The sequence below is a fragment of the Alosa pseudoharengus genome, unplaced genomic scaffold (genome assembly GCF_046254945.1).
Source record: "Alosa pseudoharengus isolate Yale_2024_CS ecotype anadromous, Long Island Sound unplaced genomic scaffold, YU_APseudo_1.1 YU_APseudo_1.1_scf_4, whole genome shotgun sequence".
NCBI classification, from domain to species: domain Eukaryota; kingdom Metazoa; phylum Chordata; class Actinopteri; order Clupeiformes; family Clupeidae; genus Alosa; species Alosa pseudoharengus.
In genome coordinates, this window is record NW_027468774.1 from 24,982,814 (window position 1) to 24,998,725 (window position 15,912).

At 42.3% G+C, this 15,912-nt stretch overlaps 1 protein-coding gene across 1 annotated transcript in view; it reads right to left on the reverse strand.

Moving 5' to 3' along the window:
- Window positions 1–5,837: 5,837 nt before the first annotated feature.
- vwa3a (von Willebrand factor A domain containing 3A) overlaps window positions 5,838–15,912 on the reverse strand; it is a 20,529-nt gene continuing 10,454 nt past the window's right edge. The window contains exons 17-30 of the mRNA XM_076266671.1: window positions 15,809–15,912; window positions 15,372–15,576; window positions 14,203–14,273; window positions 13,700–13,861; window positions 13,296–13,383; window positions 12,880–12,978; window positions 12,697–12,794; window positions 12,420–12,572; window positions 11,613–11,721; window positions 8,064–8,208; window positions 7,648–7,792; window positions 7,012–7,163; window positions 6,221–6,353; window positions 5,838–6,129 (exon numbers count right to left, since the gene is read on the reverse strand). The exon at window positions 15,809–15,912 is cut by the window's right edge and continues 38 nt beyond it. Of these exons, the coding sequence (XP_076122786.1) occupies window positions 5,947–6,129; window positions 6,221–6,353; window positions 7,012–7,163; window positions 7,648–7,792; window positions 8,064–8,208; window positions 11,613–11,721; window positions 12,420–12,572; window positions 12,697–12,794; window positions 12,880–12,978; window positions 13,296–13,383; window positions 13,700–13,861; window positions 14,203–14,273; window positions 15,372–15,576; window positions 15,809–15,912 (1,847 nt within the window). The 3' untranslated portion in view covers window positions 5,838–5,946. The remainder of the gene's footprint in view (window positions 6,130–6,220; window positions 6,354–7,011; window positions 7,164–7,647; window positions 7,793–8,063; window positions 8,209–11,612; window positions 11,722–12,419; window positions 12,573–12,696; window positions 12,795–12,879; window positions 12,979–13,295; window positions 13,384–13,699; window positions 13,862–14,202; window positions 14,274–15,371; window positions 15,577–15,808) is intronic.

Genomic DNA, 15,912 nt, shown 5'->3' on the forward strand with positions numbered 1-15,912 from the left:
TGCGCAGACCTGACGCGCCACAACTAACGGAACACTTTTCCCCCACATAAACCTGCAACTCTACGTTATGTGATTATGCAGAGTGGAAGACTACAGGCTGCACCGTCTTTGCTTATTGGTAAGTAGTATCATTTTAAATGTAAACTGGTGTTGATGTCATTTTAGTTTGCTAAATAGTTAGGCCTGTTCTGTATTAAACATGAAAGTTTACAAACGTATAGGCCTGTTCTGTATTAAACATGAAAGTTTACAAACTTAGTTTACTCTGAAATTCTGACAACCTGAAACGTGCCAGACAAGCTGGGTAGTAGCTACGGTTAGCTTGTAGTCTAGGTTCTTTTAAACATGCATCCACAACTATGTGAACATGAGCTTTAAGGCTAAATTGGCGAGCGTTGCTTATTATTCACCAAAATCGCTTAATATCGTGTCCATTGTGTGTTAGCTGCAAATTTTTAGCCTTGTCTGTAGCTAGCCTTGCTGCTAGCACTGCATATAGCTTTAGACGGCCAGCGTTTTTTTAAGCCTGTTTAAAATGGATTTAGAGTGGAAAAACTTGGCTGTAAAGCTTTTTATCGAAGGTCCACAAGAATTGTCGCTGTCCTCCAGTTTATCCGGTTTGAAATGCAATGCGTTGTTGGCATACTATACTGTTATAAAATAAATAATCTTTGGATGTTGAATCTAATATTTACTCTTTGTTTCTTTGCTTTGTGTGCTTTTTGTACGTCTCACAGGAGCAGTGAGGAAGAATCGCAGGTTGATGCCTAACTTTAACGTTAGTCCATTGGTCTAGTTTTTGCCCTGGTCCTCTGACATCCATCCGTGAACGGCGCTGCTATTCACCGTCTGCTCGAAAATATTTCTCAGGACAGCTACTAGCCTCTGTGAGAGATCTGCCGCTGCCGCGACCAAGGAACTGCTGCTGACCTGCGAGCTGCCATGATAGCAGCCTGCCCTGCAGTCTGGATTGAGTAGCCTAGCTAACGTCGAAGAACTCTCACGAAACAACAAACTGTCGCTGTCAAAGTCCACCGACCTGCTGATCTGCAGGATCGCCCAACTGTTCTGTGCTTTCAGTGCTCCCCAGACTGCCAGTAGCTGCTAATCTTCCTCCGACACAGCTGAGCGCCGTCGTCATCATCATCGGGACATCACCCGGTTAGATGCAACGGACTATGTTAACATGACATTTTCTTTCAGTGCGTTTAGCGGAGTTTGTTTAGTGCTATCAACATAAGCCTTATATTTCACATATTGGTTTCTGTTATGTTGTAGGCCTAGGCCTAAGCTTAGGCTAGCGGACACAGTGTTCTCTTTTGCCTTTTTAAAATAAAAAACTATTTTGAAAATTACAAATTGTGTGGGTCTTATTGTCTGATAGCTTAAATATGAATCACAGACCAGGGCCAGATGAGCCCCAGATGTAGAATATGAGTCTGGGCCAGATCCGCACCAAATGCCATGGCAATATTAACTGTACTGGGCCAGTTCTGGCCCAGATCTGTCTCTGATCCGTAATTCCAACCTGTTCCGGTATTGGCCCGTTGGAAGAAATGACCCCGGGGCAGGTCCGTTTAGAGGATCTGCGCCAAATGCTAATGAAGATCTGGACCAAATCTGGCCCAAATATATTTTGCTGTCTGGGAGGTCAACGTCATTGATTGCATTTCTTTAAAACATGGCATGAGTTTACCAGTTTCAGTATTATTTCCAAACCATTGATACGTTTATGTCCTGGAATTCAAATATCACAGGTGCTGCTCTGTACACACAACACTGAGATTCACTTCAGTTTATAGGTCATCTATACCAGAAAAAAATAGGCCTATTTTAAAGTTTTCTCTTTGGATTCTTTGTTAGAGCCCCTATTGAAAGAAATTAAAACATGGGGCCTCTTGAATTTTGTCATTAAAATTCAATATGGCGGCCTTTTTTCTTTCTTTTTTTCCCCTTTTCAAACGCATTTTGACAAACGTTAATTGATATAAAAAACAAGATAGTTACATAAAGGTGATGGAATTACAAAAAATACTATTTTATCACTCGGCTAGATATATTGTTACTATTACTTTATTAAAAATAGTAAAATAGAGCTGCTGAGAGGAAATGGCATAAATACAAATAGAAATGTTCTTAATAACTACAAGTCTTTACTATCATCTTTTTCATCCACTGTTACACTTGCAAAAAAAGGCATTTTATCAGAGCAAGATTGAGAGTGCCACTGAGTTGAAAACTTTTTTCAACTTTCAAGTCCCTTCTCAATCCTCCACCACCTCCATCAGCTACTACACTGTCAGCAAATGACTTTGCAACATTTCCAATGAAAAAGTTGTTAAAACAAGTGCTCAGTGTAATGAGCTTATAAGAAGAGCTTTGTTGGCATGATGGCATCGTTGGACTCTTTCTCCTCTTGATGAAGAAGAGGTTTCTCTACTGCACCAGCGAAATCGTTAAACAAAATGCCCTTTGGATCCTGTCACACCTTTGCTAAAAAAGTACACTTTGTCCAACTGATGTGAAGAACTACAAACCTGTCTCCCTTCTTCCTGTCTTGGTGGTTTTGGAGAAAGGTCTTCAAGCAAGTCTGTGACTTCCTATATCAGAACAACCTGCTAGACATGCAGTCTGGTTTCAGGAGGTTTATGTCCTATATAGGCCTAGTCGAAAATTATACAGTGTTCCAAATTATTATTCAACATTTTTTCTCAGATTTTCCTAAATAGTTGATGCAAATGACAGTCAGTAACATTTTCAAGTCATCCACCGTTAGAGTATAATTTGAATTTTATTGAAAAAACCTCCCAATGATAACAGTATTTTTCAAAAATGCAAAACTCAAAATGCACTGTTTCAAATTATTATGCACGAGTTTCAAGACATTTTATTTTAAATCAAAAGTTAATTAAATAAAAAACATCTTAACAGGCCAAGTTACATGTCAATATAGGACCCCTTCATTGATATCACCTTCACATGACACTTAAATCCAATTTGCATAATAATTTGGAACACAGTGTCATTTTTACTCATTTAAAGTTGTTAATAAATAAGGGAACAGTTTCTTGCTAAAATGACACTGTTTTTAATGATAATGTCCCTATTAGAGGGAGAGCAGATAGCTAAAAAACGTTCAGAAAAAGTCCTGTTGGCAAATTTGAGGAAAAGTCGGTAAAGGGGCTATTTCACACAATTTGAGGGTGCTGAATTCAAATATTTTGTTTACCAAGTTCAATTTTGAGTTTTAAGCTTGCTAATTAGCATAATTAGCATAATTCATGTTTTGCCATCAGATATCATAGGAATTGCTAAAAAAAAGGCATTAATATACTCTTTATGTATCAGATATGTTGTGGGACAGGACAGGAATTACCCCAATGACCCTCAAGTAGCAAATGAAAATAAGCAAAAATTAAAATATAAATTGAAATAATAGCTAAAATTCAGTATGACGTTTAGAAGCAAAATAGATTCCTTGATAATAAATTGATAGAATAGTAGGTGACTGCTCATTTTTCTGTAGAAAGTACTTTGTCACTAACTATTATGAACAGTTGCCAGTCTTTACAGATAATTTACACTGTATTTTTTTTTTTACTGTAAAGGCGACTGTGCTTGCCTAGTTAAAACATCTCACTGGTGCTCTTTCCTATCATTCAAATCCCAGCCATGCAAAAAAATGGAAGAGTGTGCATGTTTGAGGGTTGCTGAAGAGTGCTATGGAGATTGCATTATTTGCAAAACATTTAGACAAGATATCCTTTATAGTGCAACAAAAAGAAACATTCTCCAGTGCATCATTACTGTATATGATCCTGAAAGGGAAGTGGACCTATCCTCAGCTATGAACTGATTAATGTCCCTGTACTGTAGCTATTGCAAATAGCGATGGTTATTTGTGAAGTGGAAATAAGTCTTATTCTCACTCAAGTGCTGTCTAGCAATGTGGAATGTCCAGTAGTGATCACTGCAAAAACTGCTCATTCAACACTGGTAATAGATGCTCAAGATCTAGTTATGTCTTTAGGACACCCATCTGACTGCAGCACATTTAAGAAGTATGCAGGAAAGTTTGTAAGAAACGTTTGTGTTGTTATTTGGTATTTGTTATGTGGTAGCAAATGATGTTGACTATCAAAGAAATAGACCTAATGTAGGAATGCACACAGATATTGCAACAGATACGCTCAGGCCAATCCAAACTTTTTTCATCTGTTGTTCCTTGTTGGTGGAAAACACTGCCAGTTCCTACAAGGGCAGGGTCATCCCTCTCCATTTTCAAAAAACTCCTGAAGACCTAGCTCTTTAGAGAACATCTCCTCTCATAGCACCACTTACAACAAGTCTTGCTGATCCTAGCACTTACCACCCGTCTTGAGCTGACACTCAACTGTTTAAAAACAGCACTCACTGATGCACTTATTCTTACTGTACTCTACTGTTTTTAAATTGTCCTAAAATTGTTGAGAGAATTGCTTTAAAACTTAACTGTTACCATGTTGTTAGTCGCTTTGGTTAAAAATGTGTCAGCTAAATGTAATGTAATGTAATGTAATAATGGTGTAGGCCTATCTGATTAAGACCCAAAGAGTGGTTGAAACGTACTTATTAAATTACACTGGGAGCAAAGAAGACTATCTTCACTTTTTTCCCTTTGCAACTGTCAAAGAAATCCCATAAACACAGGAAGGCCCAGGGTAGCCTACATCAGATGGCCTAAAGATTAGGCTCTTCTGCATAGCATTAAGTGATTTGCATGCAGTAATTTGAACACTGACTTTGATCTAGCCTACTTTGGCTATTTAAAGGTAATTTATTGCCAAAACATCACACAATATAAATGAGCTATAACAAACAATAAAGGACTTAATCACACACAAACTACTATTTTACTTAGTTTAGAATTTTGAAACCCAGAATTGACCAAACGTGCACCAAATTCAACACAAATGACTAAATACACTTGGAGGAGGCCTTCGTCCTTTCTTTTCCAGATATTTTAGGATTTGGATATCGCTTCAGTATCGAGTATCAAGATATTTATGGCAGGTATTGTATCGAAGTCATAATTTTAGTATCGTGACAACACTATGCCAGAGCCACTCTGTTTTCTAGATGTCGAGGATCGGAGGCTCTACCACCAACAAGTGATGCTGCTCAATGGCATATTAGAAGAGCACATTATCAAGCTCTAGTATGGAGGCAAGCACACATACCAAATCCAGTGTTACTAGAAGTAAAATGTTTTTTACTTGACGGTTGTTGCTGACGGTAGATGCAGTTCTGCATTAGGCTTATTCCCGCTATCTAAGTTCATACTGTAGGATATATTCTGAGTTGAAGGTTATCTGTGCAATTTGTTATTGTGATGAAATGCATTAAACACCACGAGTGACTCACTATGTTAGCAATAAAAATATGGTTGTGCTTTGATTAGAATTTCCGAGTTTATTACATGTTAACTGTAATCATGTTCCCATTAAATATGTTTATAAACTATATTATGGCTTCTTTAATGCTCAAACATGTATTTAGAGAACACTTTTATTTGGTTTTAGTGATTACTTTTGAAATCAACCCAATTTAGGGAAAAATAAGCAAAAATAATCGCTATTTTATGTTAAAATGCTGATTATGCGGCTTAGGACTCGGAATTGAGCTTGGTAAACAAAATATTCAGAATCAGCACCCTCAAATAAGGTAAGAAGGGTGGTTTACCAACTTTTCCTCAAATTTGCCGTCAGAAGTTCTCTTCTGTGAAGCTGCTCTCCCTCTAATTTTTCTGGCAAATGACCTGTCTATTAAGTTCATCATTTCCACTCAAGTTGCTTCATGATTCTTCTTCTCCAATAGAATGTCTCTGTTAAGACACACAAAAGACATCCTTTCAGTTAGACCAACACTTTTAACGATCATGAATAAATTACACTATTCCAGGAGAACTTATAAAACATCTGGGCCACTTAGCCTTAGTTTCAATATTTCAGTGAGTAATTGGAGGGCATGTGAAAGCAGATAAAGCATTAACCTGAAACCGCGGGCCTCCATCTGGAACTGCATCAGTTTGCTCATTTCCTCCCCCAGTCTCTTCAAGTCGTCTCCCTCGAACACAGGGACGGTGAGCTCCTGCAGAGCAAGGACCGAATTACAGCCTGAAAGTAAGAACCAGCTCCTCACAGCTCACTATGCACTCATGTTAGAAGTGTGGGCTACTTACGTGCCCCTCATTCAACTTGCTCTCCCACCGTTTGCAGGCGGCAAGGGTTTCTATGGCTTTGGCATTCTCCTGGGCACAGTGAAATCGCCCCCCTGTTTTATGTGCAAGAGTCTTCAGAAACTCTTTATCTGCTCTGTGAGAAAAATGAAATGGCAAGCACTTTACAGATGTATTTCCACTGTATTCTCTCCAAAGTCACTTGCAGCGCAGTTGAGACACATTTTCATCCATATGCATGTCAAATCCATGATGCCGGTGTTGTGAGCTCTTAGCTCTACCTGCCGTACATCCTATACCAGTTGAGTCACAGGAACACAAGCATATTACATACATCAGCACAATGCAGTGTGTACACAGGCATATATGAAAAACAATATCTGACCCTGGCCTGCACAATGCTTTTATGTAAAATATGGACTGGAAGTCCATGCTGAAGGGCATATTGGATACTAACGGCTCCCACACACAGTTGCGTTCGTTGCAGTGCTGGATACGCATTCCGTTCACTTGACATGGGCTTACGTCATCCGTTGCCGAACTGAATTGTCGGTCCGTTGCGTCGCGTTGCTCCCGTCGCTCGCGTTGAGGAGTTAAAATTTTGCTGCACCGACGGACGGCACCAGCCAATCAAATTGCGAACAAGCGAACAGCAGACGGCACCAGCCAATCAAATTACGGGTTAAGTCATTTGCATTAAGTCATTTGCATAGCTACCGTCGGGAACACCCACTGGCATGCGTTGACGGAACGCAACTGTGTGTGGAAGCCGTAAGCAAGGTATATTGCAGCACCTGTCTCTACAGTGGAATGCGATGGTGTGGACGGTAATGTCCTTCCCGGCGGTCAGTCTCTCTGCCTCCTGCAGAAGGCGACTGCAGCTGGAGTCAGGCCTCCCATCACTGATAAGGTAGCAGCCCAGAGGGGCTCCAAGCCCACACGCCACCTTGGAGGATCACAGACACAAACTCAACTCACAAATCTACATCATTACAACATGTCCCAAATTATTATGCAAATTGGATTTTTTTGGACATTTATTTTTTTGGTTTTTCAATTAAACTCATGGATGGTATTGTGTCTCAGGGCTCTTTCTCAAACTCATGGTGTGGGTTGATGACTTGAAAGTTTTACTGACTGTCATTTGCATCAACTATTTAGGAAAATCTGAAAAAAGATTTCAAATTTCACATATAGATACTCGGTTTAAAGGTTGAGGTTAATGTCTTTGTCTAATGCCAAAATGTCTGTGTTGCTGTGTGCAACCTGGTACCATTATCTCACTACGGAGGTTCCTTACAAACGTACAACAGTCATTCACTAATATTGGACAATAGAACAACAAAAGGGGCGCCATGGTGCAAGTGTGAGTGCAATGTGGGCAAAATATACAGTAAGTGCAGTCAAGCAGTGTGGTGTGGAGGTGTTACCTGCAGGGCCTCCAGAGTGCAGGTCCCCCCGTGTGAGGTGAGCTGGGCCAGCCACTGCTCTGCCTGGCCACAGGCCTCGTCAGTGGGCTCCACCAGTTCTGGGCGCCAGGGCCTCACGTCCCCCGAGAACGCCAGCAGGGTGAACCTGGAGAATGCACTTATCCTATGAGCATGTTATGAATCTCAATGCAGTATACTAAATGTGTGAATGTCTACATGATTGGTGTATGTGCTGATGGTGTATGTGTGTCTGAGAATGACAGTCTGTTGACAGACTTTTTCACCTGAATAAGACATGGCTGAGGGCATGTTTGACACCTATGTATGTGAGGTATGTATAGTGTGAGATATTATCTGTGTGTATGTGTGTGTATATCTATTTTTGTGAGTATACACTCTTTCACTGTCAGTTTCACCTCACTCTTCGCTTGTGCAGCTGTTCCCAGATCAGTGAGGCCAGCTCCCTCTTCAGCTCTGACAGGTTGGGGGCCATGGAGCCGGAGACGTCCAGCAGGAAGCACGCCGAGCTCTCCAGCACTGCCCCAAATACGCACCGGCTTCCTGTACACAAACACCCCACTAAAGCTGATGAGACATGGGGCACCTTTTTGATATTTATGGCAGGATATCTTTTCCTCATTATTGTGGTTCTGGCATGTTCTCATTGATATTGGGCAACAATTTATTTTCTGGAGAACTTTAATCACCAGTAGGCAAATCATCATGATCATCCAATCAGAATAAATGGAACTGGTTATGTGGTTGCCCAGCAACATTGCTCAAAATGTGCCCCATTTATCATCATGTCCACACTAACTGTAAAGATAACTAACTGTATTATGAACGTCCACACTGACCAATGATAAAGAAAGACTCTCAGCAACATTCTTCATGTTAATTTACGTAATGTCTAAAATGAAATGGATTTGCTGTCAGCTTTCACAAAATCATTGTGAATGTAATCCCCAAGGATAGTGCTCTTCAAGTCGTTGTCATTATAGTGCACAATGTGACCATACCTGCGCTGGTGTCGACTACCCCTCACCATGCCTTAGTTATGCTGCTATAGCATAGTGCTGTCATGGACTTTTCATGTGTCACGCCGTACAACCCCCCCCCCCCCCTCTCTCCCCTCTCTCTCTCTCTCTCTCTCTCTTTTGCTTATTCTCACTATGGTATACTGTAACAATATATAGTACCACTGATTACTTATTGACATTAACCATTTTGATTTTCAGTAATAATAACCCACTCTACATCTCTCTTTCTTCCCCCTTACTGTACCTCACTTGTGAGGTATATCATCACCAGTCATCAACCATCCGTGTGTTGGCCCTCCTCTCACCCATCTCACCTGAAGTCCCATCCTCGACAGCCCTATTACTGTCCCCCTATCTGGATTCCTATCTATCTATTCCTATCTGGATGCCCGTACAGCCTAGCGACCCATCACCTGCCTATGACAACTCTGCCCGGATTACTGGCCCGTCTGCCGACCCACCACATGCCCCTTGACAACTCCCTTCCCCTGGACAATTCCAACGCTGGACTATTTGAACTTTCTGTCACTAAATCAGGATTAATGAATTATCATACCGGATACGTAATCATCCCACCTCTTGTAACTTTCAGCTCAAGTGCTTTTAACACCATGTCTTATTCTCTACACCTGACTATCATATGCATTTGTCATGTATACAGACCTTACTGTCCTGTACTGACCCTAGGCAGATGGGTCAGGCCCTTGAGTCGTGGATCTGCTCAAGGTTTCTTCCTATATATATCTCCAATTCTAGGGAGTTTTTCTCTGATTGCCTACATTCTGTAAAGCGCCATGATACATGTGTAATGTTTTGGCGCTCTATAAGCACAATAAATTGACAATGTGGATGCCGTCATTCTAATTAACTACAGTATAGATCAGTGGTCCCCAAACTACGGCCCGCGGGCCGGATACGGCCCGCCACCTCATTTTGGGTGGCCCCCCAAAACATGTCCGTGGTATATAGCATCTGGCCCGCACGGGAGTACGACATCGTCAAACTATAACCTCCGTAATTTCCCCCATTCATTCTCTATGGCGAGTCTTAACTGTACACATGTAATACTCTTTTTGTCCACTGGTGGTTGTTTTGGCGCTGTTTCGCGTTTGCCATCGAAAACGGAATGAAATGTAGGGCTACCTGCAAACAATGTAAGAGGCCTATGCTGACTGCATCAGTGCTCAAAGTATTCTAAAAGTTTATCAATTAATTGTTAATAACTAATTAACTTCTATTCAAGTCTTATTTCTGGGTCTTTCTGGGATAATTATTTCTATTTTTATCCACTCGTTCAAATGTTCATTCAAATTCACAATTCACAAAGTTCTCATAAGGTGAGTGAAAGTGGTCATTTCAGATGTTTTTGTCAGCACTTCATAAACCTCTCATAGTTTGAGAACTTTAAATTATTTGTAGGATATTGCTTGTTCACAACTTGAGCTGTGTAGGCAAAGACACAGAGTTCAGAGTTCACACATTTTGAATAAAATATACTTTTTTTCTCCCTGCTAATACTTTTGGGAATGCTTACGTCTTTTTATTAGTATTTTCATGTGTAGTTTCATTTGAGCTACATTTTACACTGATATGGCATGATGGCAATATAAACACAGCTAACAATGGTATTAAATTGCAGTAGCCTATTAAATGTAATGGAATATTCAACTAGGTAGACTGCTGTTGTTCACAGTTCTAAGATATTTATGGTTACTGATATACTCCGAGTCTCTGGCCCTCTCTTAGAGCCAGGCATAGCGAGCTGGCCCTCAGAAGAAAAAGTTTGGGGACCACTGGTATAGATATACTACAAACTATAGTTTTTACCATTACTGTTAGTTATTGGCAGGGTAGACAGGCCTTAATACTGAAGGTTCAGCCCACTTACCCACACATTGACATGGGAGATTCTTCATCACATCTACACAGTATTCACAGCATCACCATGACACTGAGTGGCGCTCAATATTATCAAACAATTCAAATGATAAATGAAATTATTATTCTAACGCTGAATAACGCCGCTGTCTTTTAGAACATGCCAGGTGCCGTCTTTTCTTCTACTCTCACTAGTGATGTGTGGGCCTTGAGAAGCCAGGCAGGGCTAAATTGCCATGCAGGCTCCTTTTAAGTGGTCTCCACGGCTTCCTCCATGAAGTGGCTCATTTGACAGCAGCCACACGAGCCGCAACGGCGAAGGCCAACATTCATGCGAATGGTGTCAAGAAGTCCTTTTTCGAAAATGGCAGGGAAACGATGAATAATGCAGCCAGCGTGGGCGTAGGAGGGACAGAGAGAGAGAGAGAGAGAGAGAGAGGAAGAGAGAGATAGAGAGAGAGAGAGGAAGGGAGAGAGTGCATGAAGAAGAGGCAGAATGGAGCACAAAACTGTTGTCAAACTCTCTGCAGCAGTCCAAGGCCAGGCCTCACTTGGAGCTGCACGTTCCCACGTTTACTCAGTGATAGCAGAGCTTTCTATGCACCTCCTGTGGACCACCTCATGTATGACAGGACTGCATTCGCATGGTTATAAAATTGTCATTCATTTGTCAGTTAGACTGAGTGAGTATACTGGATGATTAAAAGGTGTTTATTTACAGGGGAAAGGTCAGATGGTCTTAAGGCTCCTCTACTTGGTGTGTCTCATGACTCATGACTCAATTCCCTATGAAAACACCCTGTTCTATGGCATGTATGCCCTCAAGGTACTGTATGTCCTTTTGAATGAAAACAGGAAGTGAATTTAATAAATCCAATGTCTGTACAAGCACAGCGAATTTTTGTGGGTTAATTGAGTTTAATGTTTGGACGAGAGAGAAAAGATGGAGAGAGAGAGAGAAAAGGGGGAGAGAGGGGGAGAGAGAGAGAGAGAGAGAGAGAAGGAGAGAGAGAGGGAGAGAGAGAGAGAGGTGTTGTGGTAGCTCACCAGAGAGGAGCCACTGCATCCTGTGGCAGTAGCGCTGCAGCAGCCTCTGGGCCTCGGTCAGGTACTGTCTCAGCTCAGCAGGGGTCAGCTGAAGGTGCCTCACTCTGCCCTGAGGGAACACACACACACACACACACACACACACACACACACACACACACACACACACACACACACACACACACACACACACACACACACACACACATTTTCATTACCAAGTAGAGTGATTGCATGAACTGTCTGCCTGTTTGTTTTTCCATCTATTCATTTAGTCTCATCTGACATATCAGTCAGTCACACACACACACACACACACACACACACACACACACACACACACACACACACACACGCTGGGAGATAACCACCCACCCACAATGATCAGTGACGAGCACATGACATCAGAACACTGCTGAACGCTGACAAACAAAGCACCTTCTGGCCATGTGTTGAGGGACTGCAGAACATTTTCAAAACGACAAACTTGACAATACTCACAGTTTTCATTCTGGTCTAATGACTTCAATGAGTCATCACCATGTAACACAGAAGGGTAATGAGCTTTTGTTCTGCTCATAGGATATACAGTATATTTAAAGACTGCAGGTTTGTGTATCCTGTTCAGTATACAGCAGCTTGGACACCTCAAGATCACTGTACCCACTCTGACACAACAGATATGATAACTGTCTCTTTTTTCTCCATGGTGTCAGTATAAGGCCACGGAGCGTTCCCAATGAGATGCTCTGTCATGATTGTATTAGGCTAGTTATTCTCCAGTGGTCTTGTCTATCTCTCACTCACATTCAGTTCCACGCTTGGAAGGACGGCGCAGTACTTTGCAGGGCCTTTCTGCTGGATGACCGGCACAAGCTTCTTATGGTGAACGCAGTCAGGGCCCGAGACAAGCTTGTGAAGATCAAGCCGCAAGCTCCTGATTCCATATCGCTTCAGCCACTGTTAATCAGCACAAAGAAAATGGGTCAGCTTATCTGAGTGTGATGTCATTTTGTTTAAATAGAACAGAGTGAAGAAAGATTTGTGAGAAAAAAGCTTGGTCCAACGCTTGGGATCACAAGACCTGTTTAGTTGAGCAAATCTCTTCGCGATTTGGAAGCTTTACTGAGGTAACCCCTTTTCGAACGCCTCTTGGTTTTGGGTAAGCCTTGAAAACCATCCCTATTATAAATGAAAAATAAACTGTAAAATACAAGTTGGAAATCAACATAATAGTGTTGTTAAAAATTGCCACAAATTATTTTACCCATGCTGCCATCTTCTAAGAAAAAGAATGACTGAGTTGTTTTGACTTTCTTTCCCTTGAGGTTACTTTCCACTGGCTTCCAACCATTTACTAGATTTGCTGAGAAAAACAGACAATATGTCAGAAAGTAAAAATACTGGGTACTTTTCAAAACAAGTGGAGTGAGAAACAATAACATGTTTACAAACAATCCTGTGATAAAGTTTTGAAAGGTCATTACCACTTTGAATGTTTCTAGTTTACATCTTTTATTCTTATTCTCTTTTGGCAAAGAATGGAATATAATGGAACAATAAACCCCTAACAAGCCTCTAGAAAGGGCAATTTAAGAGAATTGGTATATTTTTTAGTCATGGCAGATATTGTTGATGCTGTTTCTTCTTAAAGTCCGTTAAAATGCAGAGCAGCAGTTTCACCTGGGGGGATAACAGCTTTCGCACTGCTCGGACGCCACGTTATTGCTCTCTGTGGGGAGCCTTTGTCTGCTCTGTTATCCCTGTTCGACTGTGGGCAGAAACAGAAAACAGAAAAATGTTGTCTCCATTCAAACATAAAATAGCTACTCCTCGAAACATTAACCATCTCAAGTGTTTTTTCTATTCCATGTGAATGTGTTTGTTGACACATACAGGGATACTGTATGTCTAGTCACCAAAGACATAAAAGTCTGTCTGCTCTTAATGATGGCTTTGCCTATCATCTCTAAAGCTGTGGGAATAGCTGTTTTGCCACAAGGTGAAAATCAATGGCAACACAGATGACACAGTCCTGTTGACACAGGGACAGACAAGAGAGGTGCAGGTGGTGGGTTTTCTCTGACCAGCCGTTTGAGGGTGAGGATGGTGGGTCGGGGTGGGGGCAGTTTCTCCTGTCGTCCCCCAGCCTGGGCACTCCTGACTGGGGCACTGGCTGCCCGAGCCTGGCCTGAAACTGGAGCCCTGATCGAAGCCTTCTGGGTCAAAGACTTCACCAGATCACTGCACTGCAGAAGGGAAGGAAGGGGGTGGGATGGGGGTGGGCATTGAAACAACTTATGAGTCAGACAGAGCAAGGGTAAGATTCCTTCCTGCCTGTATGTCAGAGTGATGACATATTTAATCTGTTCAACGATGTCGATGTTGATTCAGTCATTTGAAATGAGGATAAATGCTATTGCTAACTCTGGAGGAAACAGATGCAGCTTCAGATAGTTCTCCAGTAAAGCAACAATGAGTCACGACACATCAGTACACTACCATATCAGTAGAAAAGTGGATCATTATGGCTTCGTACAGTACATGACGGACGGCTTGGTGTAGGTGTAGATTTGAGGGAAAGTCTCACCTTTTGCCAATAATGAGTAGCCTTCTCCATTTCTCCAATTAGAGCACTGACGTCATCACTCTCAATAACGCCTGCAGGGAGAGGGCATGCCCGGACTTTCCATGACTAACACCATAACGCAACACAAGTAATGACTTTGGTGCTGGAGACATACGCAGAAATGAGGGTCTCATGTAATATTATTAGCACGGTTAAAATGTTCCTCAACTGATAACAAAAAGCTGCAATACAGCGTGTTCATGAAATATTTGAGTTCATTTTTAAGGATATTGTCCTTTAAGAATCTGGCATTATTGTATATGAAGTCCAGCACCATTTATGATCAAAACACAAGTCATGTGTCTTCTGACTAGTTGGTGAAACGATTAAGTCTTTATTTTACTATTCACAGGAGTAGATCTGCTGACTCGAACAGACTGACAAGCAAACAGAAACAGAAATTTGCACTTCAGGTCACTTCGGGTCAGTTCACCTTCCCAAACAGGCGCGCGACAATGCTTTGTTTATGCTTTCCCACCTTTTTGCCCCCTGCTGCTCCCGTTCAGCAGGGGGCAGCCATCACACTGATTGGGAGCGCAGTGAAATCTGCATGGAGGCAGCCTTCCTGGTAATGACACCACCTCGGTAAACCCCCAGAACAGCAGGGACAAAAGGAGCAGCTAGGACTAATGAGAACAAACTGGCCTTTTGGGCTAACAAGATGAAGTGACTGCCACACAGTGCAGCCTGCCTCCGTTTGACTCCCTCTGTGTTTCCTACAAAGGCCTTTGTGAATGTTCTGATCCCTCCTGCCACCCCCTGGGTTCATTTTTGTGTGTGTGTGTCAATTTGCACGAGTCAGCAGATCTACTCGTATGAATGGTAAAATAAAGACATCTCTTCACCGACTAGTCAGAAGACACATTGCAACAGCTGCATTACTTCAACAGAGTCTTCAGTGAGCCAAGACTTGCTGAAGCAATGTAGGGGTGAATAAGCTACTGAGGCTGTGCAGCTAATCTCTGGATGTCGGAGAGGCCTTAGTTGTTTTCAGCACTGCAAAAAGGGTTTTCACAACAAGACTCAGCGATGTCAAATACCTCCTTAGACATCTACTCCAGAAGTAGTGTTGTTTGATCTAAACACCAAGAGCTAATGACAAATAAGTGTGTCTGTCTGGACCCTTGAACCCAGATGGCATGGCAGTGAGGGGGCCGTACCTGTGTGACTGATCCAGTGGAAGCGGCCTTTGCCAGCCTGTGCCAGCTGCCGCAGGGCCTGGGCAGTGTCGACCAGCGGGTCCACGGGAGACCCCTCTTCAGCAGTGAAGAGGCACACGTGGAGTCTCACGTCCGAGGTGCTGCAGCGCTCCGCCACATACGCACTCACCACTGCCTGGGAACCGGGTGGGTGAGGAGGGGGTTAGACCACACATGCGTGTACCCAGACACACACAAGAATCAAAGAGCATGCTACACACCTTATACTGGACATATTGAATCAAACAATCAAGGGCAGCTATCGCCTATTCCCATGAATCAGTGAGTAAATTAATAAATTGCTGAAGGAAAATGGAAAACACGAAAAGGGAGCATGAGTGATTGCAAAAAAAGATGTTCCTTCTCACCACGTCCTGGTCAGGCATCCCGCTGGTGAAGAGGTAGAGTCCTTGGGGCGTTGGAGAGGCCCGGAGATGATCTCCCTCCAGAGCCAGCCTCAGGGCCCCCAGCG